At 56.4% G+C, this 14816-nt stretch overlaps 1 protein-coding gene across 5 annotated transcripts in view; it reads right to left on the bottom strand.

Moving 5' to 3' along the window:
- Positions 1-14816, bottom strand: part of ARID3A (AT-rich interaction domain 3A) — a 306578-nt gene that overhangs the window by 274318 nt on the left and 17444 nt on the right. For 4 of the 5 annotated variants that reach the window (XM_061557738.1, XM_061558016.1, XM_061557851.1 and 1 more), the window contains exon 2: positions 13646-14506. In XM_061557738.1, coding sequence (XP_061413722.1) covers positions 13646-14506 — 861 coding nt within the window. The remainder of the gene's footprint in view (positions 1-13645; positions 14507-14816) is intronic. The other variant, XM_061557785.1, reaches the window with a different exon arrangement.

Below are 14816 nucleotides of genomic sequence, written 5' to 3'. Positions count from 1 at the left end.
CCCGAGTTAATTCATCCATTATATGTTTTTTTTTTGCTTTGTTCCCATCGTGTTATTTATTTTCATTCTTTAAAAAAAGAAAAATATGGCAGTTGAATGCAACAACAACAAAAAAAAAACGTCTGTTGCAAACAAAAAAAAGTTGACACCGGCGTTAAGCAAAATCAGAGGGCATTGCAAAACTACACAATAACACCCCCCCCACCGCCTCCTCCGCCAAAGCAAATGTAGTGAGTGACAATCATTGTTCGGTTGTGCCGCCGCGCAGGAAAACGATCTTTGCTAAACCCGCGGGATTTCGTACCGCAGCCGCACCAAGGGGCGTACAACGTCGGTAAGGTGGATAAGCGGGGGAAAAGGTGAGGCTTGCGAAGATCGATGCCAAAATAACGAACAAAAAGTTACGCGTCCGTCAGTAGCGCCGTGGCATAACAAAACAATACATGGATATAGTGCAAATGTTACGTGGGCAAAAGTCCCATCTTTATGCGCTGCCTTAAAAAAATATAAAAAAATACAGGAACAGGTTGGGTTTCGGGCCACTGGTAGAAAAGGCATTGGCCAGAAACGTCACCTACTTTTTTAAATCGTTGAAGGCCACAGAGTGGTTGTTGATGTCTCGCGTGTGTCCAGATCGCTCGCGCAATGTTGAACGCAATTTCATTTTTAGTTTTTATTTTACAAGGTGGGGCCCTGGCTTAATTTATCAAATGCCTCGTGCCTGACAGTTAAACTTTTTACGAGGGTACCCCCCCCCCCAGTTGGGGCTCTCGATGAGGAGGACCCCCCCCCCCCCCGTGGCCCCTCCCCCCTCTCCCCCCACCGCCCCCCAACCACATTCCTTCTTCGGAAGACCGCTTTATTTGGCGATGGGGCAGCGATAGTGACGACAGGGCGAGAGACAACTAAACCATCCTCAACACCCCCCCCCCCCCCCCCCCCCAGTGAAAAGAGACATTTTCCTCTGGAAGGCGACACCGGAGCGACATCTTCCACAGAGGGCATCGCCGGGAGGGAACTTTTGGAAGCTACGGCCCCCCCCTGCTCCTCCTCCTACTCCTCCGCCCCCCCCCCCATCTCTCTTTCTCTCCCATGTGGTGGCGGCCGCCGACTCTTCCACGACCGCCACACGATGTCGACCGCCGGCTCGCCCATTTTCTAAAGTTGGCGAAGAGCGAACGATGGATTATTATTTTTGTTTTCAATCTCCCCGCGTGTTTCGGAGGAAACCGTTCGGGGGCGAGGTGGGGGGGAGAACCGTCGAGGAAATAATTTTGGCGTTCCACGTCGCCCCCTCTCCTTAACTCGGCGAGGAACGCATTTATTTCATTTCGGCACTCCCGAATGCATTTTGGCAATAACGTAGGATTATTAAGGAGAGGCGTACGTTGTACTCCGAGTGGTAGTGCCTTACGCCAATGATCCCCGATTACAAACCAGCACCCAATCACAGGGTTGCTTACATGGATGGGCGTCACTTTTCTTTACGTGGTCGCGAAATCTATTTTCCGCTTAGCAGCTAAAGCCAACATCGTTAGGTTGCTTTAGAGACACGTGCAATTTGTCCACGCCATCAACGTGAACCTCCTAAACCATCTACGCTGACCAGGGCCCCACGATGATTTTTCATGGCATTGCTCTCGCAACCCCAGAATACGTCAAAAAAAAAACGCCAAACACTGCTAACGAGACCAAAAACTGTAAAAACCCGTTCGTATTTCGCCAGTTGTTTTAATAAAATTAGTGCCTGGATAATACTTGGTCTGGAAAATAGCCCACGGAATGAAACAAAACCGAAAAAGGAAGACATTTTATTTTTCTACAAACATCGGGGGGCGGCGAGGCGTTGGGTGAGGAAGGCAATTTATTTAATTGCCCACAAAGCTCCACAGCGGCAACAAAATGTAACGAGGCATCAAGACGGAGCGTGACATCTGTGTAAGTTGCCTTGCCGGCTGACGAAGGAGCTCACGAACCACACATGGAGGTCAGAGGCAACATTTGAACGACGACGACGACAACAACCGACAACAACAACAACCAACAACCGACAAAATCGGAGCGCAATCATTTTTTTAAGGATTGATTTACCGCGGTGCTAATTAAGAGGAGGACGGGCCGGTGAGCGAACGCTTTGCCGGCCGCTGGGATAACTTCGATCGGCATCTTTATGGCCACTGCCCATCCTCGAGGAATGCTCATTCCCCCCCCCACACCAGATTTAGCCACAGTCAAATCAGCACATCAGCTGTGGGGGGGGGGGGGGGGCAGGAGGGGGGGTTAACCCTCCTGCTCCGAAAAGGCAGACTCGTAAAGGACCACGTGCGTTCTCGGTCCCTTTACAGCACGCTCAGCAACTGCGGCCCCGATCAGTGGTTGGTGGTGGTGGTGGTGCATGCGCAACAACTTCTGTGACACGCGCGCAAAGGCAAAGATTCCCCCATACAGCCTGAACAGACGGTTCGGGCAAGTGCCCGAACCGTCTGTTCACGGCGCACGAAAGGGGCCTTTGTCTCCGCAGTGGCGATGTTGACACGTCGCGCCAGGTACTCATTTGAGGCTGAGTCAACCTAGGGGAGGAAGCCCAGGACCGCTTCAGATAATTAATCACTGCGCATTGCTGGCCGCGAGCGGGGAATCGAACCTTGGGGCCACCAGGTTCGGAGCGCAGCGCGCTAACCACTACAGTGCCGCTCAACAAGCGCGCACACAGCGCGCACACACGCGCGCACACACGCGCGCACACACTCGCACACACACACGCACACACTCACAAGCAGATAATCGGCTTTTGTGCCGTAAGGCCATGATTCACTCCAGCAATTTTAGAGCAATCGTTGCCGGCAATTGCTGGCAACGGCAAATGGCTTGCCCCACCATTTTCCACCGTAATGAATAAAAAACAACAACGGAAGTTGTTGGCCGCTGCCCCCGACCGAGAAATGTGGATGACGACGGCCAATCAGAACACGGGCAGAAGTCACGTGACTAAAATATGATCATTGTTCCTAAAAATTACTTTTTAACAACAATAAAAATGTCATTGTCCGTGCCACCGTGTGGCCTTGCCATTCCGAGTATAATTACACACTTCTAGTTGTGAAAAAAAATTATTGCTTGTGCTTTTTGTGCCGGTGCCATTTCTTAATTAGTTTTATTCATTTTTAATGTTTGCTTCGTAGCAGGAGTTTTAATTCGCTTGGTAGTGGCTGTATGAGGGATTGTACCCTCATATATATAATGAATGTACAGCGTTACGAGATGCTATGAGCCCGAATGAAGCTATACGAAATGAAAGTATTATTATTACGAGTGAAATATTGCTCTCAACAGCCATCCTAAAACGTACCAGAACATATCATGGCCTCTAAAGACAGCCAAGTGACATTAGGAAGCTCCTGAGAGACTGGTATATGGTCAGATATACAGAAATGCAGACGTATGGATGCACAGGCAAGCATATATCCAGAGATACAGGCAGACAGGGAAATATTGAGAGATGCAGACAGACATTCAGATATCAAGCAAAACACAGAGAGACATGCACAGCGACAAGGGTGGCAGGGTGGCCATGGTCGTGATGCTTGTGCCGCACAGCGAGAAGGCGTCTGGGTTCGATTCCTGACTCGGGTGCCTTTCTGTGCGGAGTTTGCATCGTAAGTGGCGTTGGCCAAAAACGTCGCAATGCTGAAAACGAACCCTGCAAATTACTCAATTGGGATCACACACAGCTTCTAGCAGCAGCGGCGGTAGTAGCAGCAACAGTAGCAGCAACAGTAGCAGCAGCAGCAACAGCAACAGCAGCAGCAACAGCAACAGCAGCAGCAACAGCAGCAGCAACAGCAGCAGCATCGCCCCCCCACTACTGCGAAAACTTGGCAGGACCCTGCTGAAAAAGAGTTTTGAGACTCGGCGAAGGTTTCTCGTGGGCAATCTAGCAGAATAGTAATAATAAAAATAAATTATATCCGAGAAACATAGGCAAGGCATGCAGACAGATCCAAAAAGATATTCCGGCCGACAGATATCCAACGATACAGGAGAGGCAGATATCCAATGATACAGACGGCCAGATAAATATCCAGAGAAACAGACAAGACAGATATTCAGCAGAGATGAAGGCAGGCCTCGGGACAGCAAATCTGTTTTGTTCCGAGCATGTGAACGGAAGGGGAAAGTGAACGGTGTCAAATTTGACACCTCTGCCAAACGGGCGAGCGCCGTGATGATGACGAAGAAGAAGTGGGCCCTCCGGATGCCCGACAATCATCGTCCCCAAACTCTTTAGGGGGGGGGAGGGGGGGGCGGCAGCCGCTGGTGTCATTGTTGGGGAACCTTCCCGCCCCCGGCGTGCTTGGCGGAGAGAATCCCGACGTGTCGTTCAACATTTCTGTTCGTATATAAAAGCAGACTTTAAAAAAGCAAGCGTCGGACCGCGGAGATTTTGCTCCCGGGATTTTCCGGTACGAATGCACGTTGCGATTCTGTAGAATCGCCGCCAAGCCAGAGTTGGTGCGAGAGAGCGAGCGAGAGAGCGAGAGAGCGAGCTAGAGAGCGAGCGAGAGAGCGAGCGAGAGAGAGAGCGAGCGAGAGAGAGAGAGCGAGCGAGCGAGAGAGCGAGCGAGAGAGAGAGCGAGAGAGCGAGCGAGAGAGTGAGAGAGCGAGCGAGCGAGCGAGCGAGAGAGAGAGCAAGCGAGAGAGCGAGAGAGCGAGCGAGAAAGAAAGAGAGCGAGAGAGAGCGAGCGAGAGAGAGCGAGGGAGAGCGAGCGAGAGAGAGCGAGCGAGAGAGTGAGCGAGAGAGAGAGCGAGCGAGAGAGAGCGAGCGAGCGAGGACTAGACCAGGCCCAGAGCGCATGTGGGCCACGCCAGGCTCAATCTCCGAGCGTAAAATCCCAGCCCCAATAAACTTCTAAATGGGGCACCCGGCCGCTAACGGCACGGGATGGGGGGGGGGATGAGGGTGGGGGGCCTCTCTCCGTGGGCGCGACGTGGCGGCATGAGCGGTGCCGTCCGCCACCATTTCCCCAGTGCCCGGCGCAGGTTGAGGAGTTAAACCGACGGTCGTCATAGTCGTGACGGCGGGAGGTGCGGGAACTCGCGCGAATTTTAGTTTTTTTTAAATCGATTAGATCGGATTAACAAGATTTTATTCGAATTATCCATCGCTCTGCCGCCATTTTAAAATGGCCGACACCGGGCATGCGGTTTCAAGGAACGCTGGAACTCAGCGCCGTGAACGCCACCCCCCCCACCCGCCACCACCCCGCGTGATGATTTTTGGAAATAAATGTTTACGTCGTATGGATGTACGTCTTCGCATCATTTTCAATCTCTTCTAGAAACGTTGCTTTTTGCCCGAATTTCTATTTGCCTAATCGTCGTTGAGTGGAAATACAAAGACCCCCCCCTATAGCCTGTAACAGACTTGTTGGGGCCAAGTGCTGTTAGTGAGCACCTATGAAGGCCGGCACTGTTGCACACGAGGGGGGGGTGGGTGGCCAGCACCACGCCCGGCCGCCTTTGTCTCCCCAGTGCCGATGTTTACACAAACCGCACCAGGTCACTCATTTGAGGCCGAGTCGACCTAGGGGGTGGCCAAGGAGCGCTTCAGAATCGAATTCGGGTCGCCGGGCTCGTAGCGCAACGTGCGCTATCCGATACAAAGGCAAAGATCCCCCGTGTAGCCTTAACAGGCCATTGGGGGCAAGTGCTGTTAGCGAGTAGGACCTATGAAGGGCGGCACTGCGGCACGCGAGGGTGTGGGTGGCTAACCGCGACACGCGCACACAGAGACACGCGCGCGCACTCGCCTACGAGGTCTGCAAGTCGCGCCCGTAACTTTTCCCTTTAAAATACGAAGCGCAACAACCGCTAAGGGATTAATCGACTCCGTCGAGAATGGACGGCACCCACCGCCGCCCCGAGCCAGCCTTGCGGCGTACGGCCGCAATTCGGACGCATCGCGCCAAGCGCTCCGGGGCAAACCACCACCACCACCTCCACCACAACGACCACAACCACCACGACAACCACCCCCCCGAAGCGAGGGAGTGGTAGAGGCCGGAGGGGCGGAGGGGCTGGGGGGGGGGGGCTTGGCGCTCGGCACAGGAAATTTGATTGCGAGCCATAACGCCCCGTTAGGGAAACTCGATTACAATTGTTAAATGCAGCCTCCGTGGCAGTCACCGGAGGACAGATGAACTGTAGGCAACTGTAACCCTAGCATGTAACCGGGCACTTATTTACAGCACAAAGGGCCGCACGCAATACATTACTCTATACAGTAATTATAGCACTACCACCACCCACCCACCCACCCACCACCCTGCCCACCAGCCCACCCTGTGCCCCCCCAACCACAGCTCGGAAAGGTTATTACGTATTGTGCGTGGCGGCGGTGGGGACGATAACAACGGTGGAGCAACATGAATTAGTAAAGTCGGTGGGTCCGGCATTGCCCCGCTTGGCGAGAGACACAAAACCGCTGGGGTTGGGTGTGGGGGGTGATGGTAGCGCACTCCACCCCACCGCACCACACACCGCCACCACCACCGCCGCCACCTTTCCTTCCCTACTTTTGCACGTTCACATAAACCCCGGCCATTACGAGAGGGCACGGCAGCCGTGCGCGCGTCTCTGCCCCGTCTGTCCGTACGTGGCAGCAGCAGCAGCAGCGGCGGCAGCAGCTGTTGCCGCTAAGACAACAAGAAAGGCCTCTGGCAAATTGGGAAAGTGGGGGGGATGGGGGGGGTTCACAACAACAACAAAAGAGTTAACAACAACAACAAATGGTGTTTGATAGGTCGGTTGGGTGGGGTGGTGGTGTGGGTGGGGTGGTGGGTGGTGGGGGCTGCGGGAGGGGGGTGCTAAAATGTTAGGGAAGCCGGAGGGTAGGGTAGCAGGTCTGGTTGGTGTTGGTGGGGATTCTTTGAAGGCAAAAACGTGGGACAATGTTCTCCCTTCTCTCCTCCAGCACTCTCTCGCTCTTTCGCTCGCTCACTCGCTCTCTCTTAATGGCCCCATCTCTCTCTCCGACTCATCTCTCTCTCTTTCGCTCGCTCTCTCTTTCGCTCGCTCTCTCTCTCACTACTCTCTCGCTCTCTCGCTCTCCCTGCCACTCCCTATTATGTTCTTCAGACCGGTAAGTGATACCCATCATCATTCACACAATCCGATCACACACACGTCACTGTGCAATGTTCAGCTGTTGCGCGTGTGTGTGTGTTGCAGTGAAGGGTGGGAGGGGGGGTAGAGAGCTCGACACACGTGTGGAGGAGTCTTCAGAGTTTTACAAATATATAAATATGTGGGGTGGGGGGGGGGTGGCCACTTTCGCCGATATCATCAGCGTGAGGGGGGCCCGTCACACCACGTGAAACCATTGGGAGTTTGACAGCTGCATGATGATGATGGGGGGGGGGGCAGAGGGTTTTATCACTCTTTGTGCATTGTCGGGGGCCCGTACTGCAATGAAGAATATGGCGTGAAACACAAAGATCCCCCGTGTAGCCTGTAACAGACTGTTGGGGCAAGTGCTGTTAGCGAGCAGCACCTATGAAGGCACACGAGGGGGTGGGTGGCCAGCACCACGTCCCGGCCGCCTTTGTCTCCGCAGTGGCGATGTTTACACACCGCACCAGGTACTCATTTGAGGCTGAGTCGACCTAGGCTATACATACACAGTACAAAAACGCACGGACACATCGTGCTTACACTTTTATGGGCGCTACGCCTTTTCCCTTCCCGCTCGCTTGCCCACCCTGCTGCTAAAAGTCAGCCGGATCCACGGTGGGCCGGCAAGACCTATAGACTCACACAGAGACCCACAGACTCACACAGAGACCCATAGACTCACACAGAGACCCACAGACTCACACAGAGACCCACAGACTCACACAGAGACCCATAGACTCACACAGAGACCCGTAGACTCACACAGAGACCTATAGACTCACACAGAGACCCACAGACTCACACAGAGACCCATAGACTCACACAAAGACCCATAAACTCACACAGAGACCCGTAGACTCACACAAAGACCTATAGACTCACACAGAGACCCACAGACTCACACAGAGACCCATAGACTCACACAGAGACCCACAGACTCACACAGAGACCCATAGACTCACACAGAGACCCATAGACTCACACAAAGACCCATAAACTCACACAGAGACCCGTAGACTCACACAAAGACCCATAGACTCACACAGAGACCCATAGACTCACACAGAGACCCATAGACTCACACAGAGACCCGTAGACTCACACAGAGACCCGTAGACTCGCACAGAGACCCACAGACTCACACAGAGACCCGTAGACTCACACAGAGACCCGTAGACTCACACAGAGACCCATAGACTCACACAGAGACCCATAGACTCACACAGAGACCCACAGACTCACACAGAGACCCGTAGACTCACACAGAGACCCACAGACTCACACAGAGACCCACAGACTCACACAGAGACCCACAGACTCACACAGAGACCCATAGACTCACACAGAGACCCATAGACTCACACAGAGACCCGTAGACTCACACAGAGACCCATAGACTCACACAGAGACCCATAGACTCACACAGAGACCCACAGACTCACACAGAGACCCATAGACTCACACAGAGACCCATAGACTCACACAGAGACCCATAAACTCACACAGAGACCCGTAGACTCACACAAAGACCCATAGACTCACACAGAGACCCATAGACTCACACAAAGACCCATAAACTCACACAGAGACCCGTAGACTCACACAGAGACCCATAGACTCACACAGAGACCCATAGACTCACACAGAGACCCGTAGACTCACACAGAGACCCATAGACTCACACAGAGACCCACAGACTCACACAGAGACCCATAGACTCACACAGAGACCCATAGACTCACACAGAGACCCACAGACTCACACAGAGACCCATAGACTCACACAGAGACCCGTAGACTCACACAAAGACCCATAGACTCACACAGAGACCCGTAGACTCACACAGAGACCCATAGACTCACACAGAGACCCATAGACTCACACAGAGACCCGTAGACTCACACAGAGACCCATAGACTCACACAGAGACCCATAGACTCACACAAAGACCCATAAACTCACACAGAGACCCACAGACTCACACAGAGACCCATAGACTCACACAGAGACCCATAGACTCACACAAAGACCCATAAACTCACACAGAGACCCGTAGACTCACACAAAGACCCATAGACTCACACAGAGACCCGTAGACTCACACAGAGACCCATAGACTCACACAGAGACCCATAGACTCACACAGAGACCCGTAGACTCACACAGAGACCCATAGACTCACACAGAGACCCATAGACTCACATAGAGACCCATAGACTCACACAAAGACCCATAGACTCGCACGGAGACCCGTAGACTCACACAGAGACCCGTAGACTCGCACAGAGACCCGTAGACTCACACAGCGGCCCATAGACTCACACAGAGACCCGTAAACTCGCACAGAGACCCGTAGACTCGCACAGAGACCCGTAGACTCACACAGAGACCCCGAGATTAGCCCAAACACTCTCCCACAATCCGTTCTCTTGGTCAACGGACTCATGGAGACCACACTTCTATGCCCGTCTTCAGGATTTTGCGCATCGCCTATCCCCGTCTCGCCGCGCAATTCCCAGAATTCCCTCTCAAAAGACGCCCGTGGGCCAAAACGCCTTCTTCGGGAACCGCCTCCATAGCTCGGGCCCATCTCTCGGAGCGTACAAAACAACGTCCCCGCACAAGGAGCCGTGCCGGAGTGAGGCCCCGTGCCTGTGACTGAGCGGACTGGTTTCCCCTCGCCGCTCTCGCTGGGGCATGCGGTCCCTACGGAACGGGCGACCCGAATTCGATTCCCGCTCACGGCCACCAAGACCTGCGACGATTACCTGAACTGGTACCTGGGCCGGCCTCCCCCTCAATGAGTACCTGGGTGCGGTGGCGCGTCAAACGTCGCCGCCACCGCGGAGAAGACGGCGGTAGAGCGTGGCGCTGACCACCACGCACGCCCGCCCGCCCATCCCTCCCTCCCGCCCTCCCTCCCCGGACCGCCGTTTTCCCCAAGCAGACATTTTAAAACGCGCACGCCGCGTGTCACATTGACGCGCGGACGCAGGCTGCATTCCTGCGTCCGTGCAAAAAGCCGCAGCGGGCGCTCGTGATGACAAAGCCGCCAGCGATTGCGACGAATGCGGAAGAGCGTAAAACTTCGAAATTCGCGAACTTTTTCTCGTCGTCGTCGTCGTCGGTGTTCCGGCGCGAGCACTGCGCAGGCGATTGCCGCGCGTCGTCGCGGGGGCGGCTTGCGAGGGAGCCATTCCCAAACGGTTCCCCGCAGGAGCTCCCCGGCGGGCGTGCGGCAAAACGCTGGGGGCATCGCGCGGAACAACGATGACAACAACAACGACGACGACGACAATGACAACAACAACGACAACAACACCAACAACGACGACAACACTGATAACAACTATACCAACAACAACGACAACGACAAAAACAACAACAAAAACAACGACAACAACAATAACGATGACAACAACGATGACAACAACGACGACAACACCGGCAACAACAACACAAGTCCAAAACGTCGTGAGAATTTTTTATTTTATGATGTTGTATTTTTATTATTTTATTATTTCCCTTCTACGTGACTTTACCGAAAGAACCAAGAAGAAGAACAGCACCAACGACGACGACAACACCGACAACAACTACAACAACAACACCCACAACACCAACACCAACAACAACACCAACGACAACAACAAACGCACGACCCCAAAAACCACGATCGCAGTTGGATCCGTGTTTTCGTTTTGACGTTTGGCCCTTTGCCGGTGAATGCCCCGGAGCGAACTCTTGGCGCGCTTGACGAGCGAGCGAGCGAGCGAGAGGGGGAGGGTGCTGCCGGGCCGCTTGGCGTTATTACCAGCGGGGGTTTTTTTCTTCCACTTTTGCCACTTGAGCATTTGATCGACTGCCAAAGCGGCTTGGCAGAGGGAGCAGCAGCAGCAGAAACACGCGCGTGCCGGGGAGACACCTGGCCACCGTCCAAGAGCTCGGCGCGGTGACGGAGAGGGGGATACCCCCACAGAAAGGAACACCCACACGGGCACGCGCGCAGACGCACGCCACGGACATCGCGTACACTGGATGTGCGCGCATGCCCACGACAAATCAAGAGGTCGCAAACGGGTTTTGATTCCTTACCCGTACCCGTACCTGGCCGCACCAGGGTCGCAAATGGGTACCCGTACACGTACCCGGCCGGGTACCCGATTGTGACCTCTGGGATGAAGCCATGTTGCAGGCGTGGGTGGGTTGATTCTAGGAACTTGAATTGTGAGAAGAGACAAGACGTTGGGAAATGAGTGACAAACGGTGACTCACCAGTGACTCACGGCCTACCCGTACCCGTACCCGGCCGCACCAGGGTCACAAACGGGTACCCATACCCGGCCGGGTACGGGTAGCCGGGTATCGGGTAGGGTACGGGTATCGGGTACCCGGTTGCGACCTCTGCGACAAATGCACGCGCACGGAGACACAACACGCACGAGCACACAGACACGAACATACACGCGCAGACACGCACGCGTGCGCCCACACGCCTAGACGCGCACACACACACACACGGACACACTCTCACACAAAGACAAAGATCCCCCGGATAGCTTTAAATTTTGGGGCGAGTGCTGCGCGCGAGTGGCGCTTACGAAGGCCGGCACGGCACGCAAGAAGGTGCGTGGGCCAGCACCATGCCGGGCCGCCTTTGCCTCCCCAGTGGTGCTGTTCACGGCCTCGCGCATGCCCACGCACGTACAAACGACAACCGCAGAGATCCCCCACCACGTGGCCGACACAAAATGCTCGGGGCGAGCGGCGTACAGGGAGCAGGATCGACGAGGGGCGGCACGGCGCACGAGAGGGGTTGGTGAACTTTGTCTCCCCGGCCGTGACGATTGCACACCGCGCAGAGCCTCGGTCCAGCAGCGACGGGAGTGCAATGACCGAGATTCCCGATTTCTCTCACCGCTGACATCAACCGTCGCGCCGGGAATTAGAATCCAGGTCGCCAAGTTCGTAGCGCGGTGGGTCAACCGCTGTGCCATCGCTCCCGGCGTGCATAAAGATACAAAGATCCGACGTATAGCCTGTACCAGACTGTAGGGGCAAGTGCTGTTAGCGAAGGCCGGCACTGTGGCACACGAGGGGGTGGGTGGCCAGCACCACGCCCGGCCGCCTTTGTCTCCCCATTGCTGAAGTTTTGCGCACCGCCCCACCTTGGAACGCTTCGGACATCGCTCGCCGTTAGCCGCGTGGTCGAGCGGCGCAGCGCGCTGACCGCCCGCGCCACCGCTCCTCGCGTGGGCACGCACGGGCACGGGCACGCGCGTACACAAACACGCGCACCCCACACACCACGGGGCCTTCCTTTCTGGCGAGCCGCCCAGACCCTCCGGCCGGAGTTAAAGCCACGTGCCGCTCGTGTGAGCGCTCACTCATGAGAGCGCTCTCGCGAGCGAGCCGGGCAGCTCTTTTTTCAGAAGCGACCTGGCCCGCCGAATGACGGCCCGACGAAGTGGCTCATCGCGTAGAAATGTAGAGCGGTAGCCGAGTTTCTCTAAACGCGCGACGTTGATTCTAAACGCGCGACGTCGATTCTAAACGTGGAGGGGAAAACCGGAGGACCCGGAGGAAAATCCACGCGGCCACGGAGAGAACGAGAGACACGCAAACTCTAAATATACAGCAGCAGGCGTCAGGGTCGGGATCGAACCCACGACCTCCTGTATACCAGGCGAGGTAGTTAACATCTCCTAACCACCATACACGTCACACACACACACTCGCTCGCTTCACTTCACAAGTCTGTCCAACTTCCTCCTCTTAGCTATGCCTCGCACCACCCCCGGCGCCCCACTCCGATCCCCCCCCCCACAAAAGCTCCTCCCCTCAGTCCCTATAACCCCACTTTTTCTGGTGGAACAGACACAGACCGGGATTGGTGCAGGGACATGGGGGCAGAGGGCGGGTGAAGTACAAATTAGCTTTTATTTTGTGCGGATAAAAGAAACAGGGTTCTACTTACCGCGGTGCAGCTGCGTCGTTTGTACAAATTATCCGGAGATTAAATTACGATCCGCCAAAGACGAAGGGGGCAAACAGTGAAACGTTCTGAGTTATTTTTCTGCGCCGGTTTGATTTTCGCCCCGGCGGTTAAAACAAAAAAAAAACTTTCGGAACTTTCACCCCGGCAGGTGAAATCGCGGGGGTGGAAGCTGTCGCGATTGTCGCGTGCTTCTGTGCGAGGGGCTGTGGCACAAATTCTAGCGACGATCCTACCACCACGCGCGCACACACACACGCACACACACACACACGCATCTGTGCGCGTTTCCACGTGCGCATGCGTGGACACGCAAATACGCACGGATGCACGGACACACACCGACACCACACAGACACCACCCGCAACTCCGATCGGCACGCCCGGCTACGTGGGGCGTGAAAGGCGTAAGACACGCACGACGTACACCACGCACGCGCACGGACACACGCACAACGCCGGTGCCAGCGCGGGTACCTGCTTGAACTGCTCCTCGTAGGTCCAGTCTTGGGCCTGCGACGGCTGGGGCCCCTCCGCTCCGGGCGACAGCGGCTGCCCGCCGCCTCCGCCGGCCTCGAACGCCAAGTGCCGCGCCACCGACCCTCCGGCCGCGGCCCCCGACCCGCCGAGCCCCCCGCCGGCCAGGTGCAGCGCCAGCCCCGCCGGCGGCGGCTTGGACGCGGGCAGCCCCGCCGCGGGGCCGGGCCCGCCCGGCGAGCGTCGCTCGTAGTCGCCCTCCTCCATCGCGTCGTCCCCGTCGTCCTCCCCCTCGTCGTCCCCCGGGTCCTCCTCCTCGTCCTCCTCCTCTGCGTCCTCCCCGGGGTCCTCCTCCTCGTCCTCCTCGTCGTAGTCGCTGGCCCCGCGCCGGCCCGGGTGCCCGTGCCGCAGCGGGTGGTAGCGCTCGTACCCCGAGAACTCGGACGGCGCGCCCGGCACCGAATCGGCGTCGCTGTCGCCGCCATCGTCGCCGCCGCCGTCGCCGCGTGGGCGATGCCGAGCGACGGCGCTCCCGGACCTCGAGCCTCCGGCGCCGCCGGACGCGACGGCCGCTGCGGCCGCGCTGAGCGCGGCGGCGCGCAGAGCGGCGTACTGCTGCTGCTGCTGCTGGTAAAGGTGCTGGTGCTGCTGGTGCTGCTGCTGCTGCGCTTCTCGGATGTCCCTGTCGCGCAGGCGCTCGCGCTCGCGCTCCTCCATCTCGAGGCGCGCCTGCTGCTGCCGCTGGAGGTTCTCCATGACGGCCTCCAGCTTCATGCCGTGGTTGGCGGCTGCCGCGGCGGCGAGGTGGGAGCCCCCGGCGCCCGCGATCATGCCCAGGCCGCCCGACGAGGCGAGGGCCTGCTGCGCGGGTGCGTGCGTGCGTGTGCATGTACGGGGGGGGGGGGGGGGCGGGGGTGGGGAGGTGGCGGAGGAGTTGGTGGGGTGGGTAGAGAACGAGGAAGGATGGAGAAGAGTTATAATAAATGAGGGTAGGAGAGGGAAAAAAACGAGGGGTCATAGGTGGATAGAGGATGAGGGATAGGGGATTGAAAGTGTGCGAGGTAGAGGAGGAGAGGGAGAGACGGAAGAAATTAACGGGGAACAGCCGGGATGAGAATGATGGAGAGCAAAACGGAACAAAGGTCGACCGAGAGAGCAGATGAAAGGAGGA

The sequence above is a fragment of the Lethenteron reissneri genome, chromosome 1 (assembly GCF_015708825.2).
Source record: "Lethenteron reissneri isolate LAM-NWPU_2019-01 chromosome 1, ASM1570882v1, whole genome shotgun sequence".
NCBI classification, from domain to species: Eukaryota; Metazoa; Chordata; class Hyperoartia; order Petromyzontiformes; family Petromyzontidae; genus Lethenteron; species Lethenteron reissneri.
Note: the sequence above shows the minus strand (reverse complement) of the source record. Positions and strands in the feature narration are given on the sequence as shown.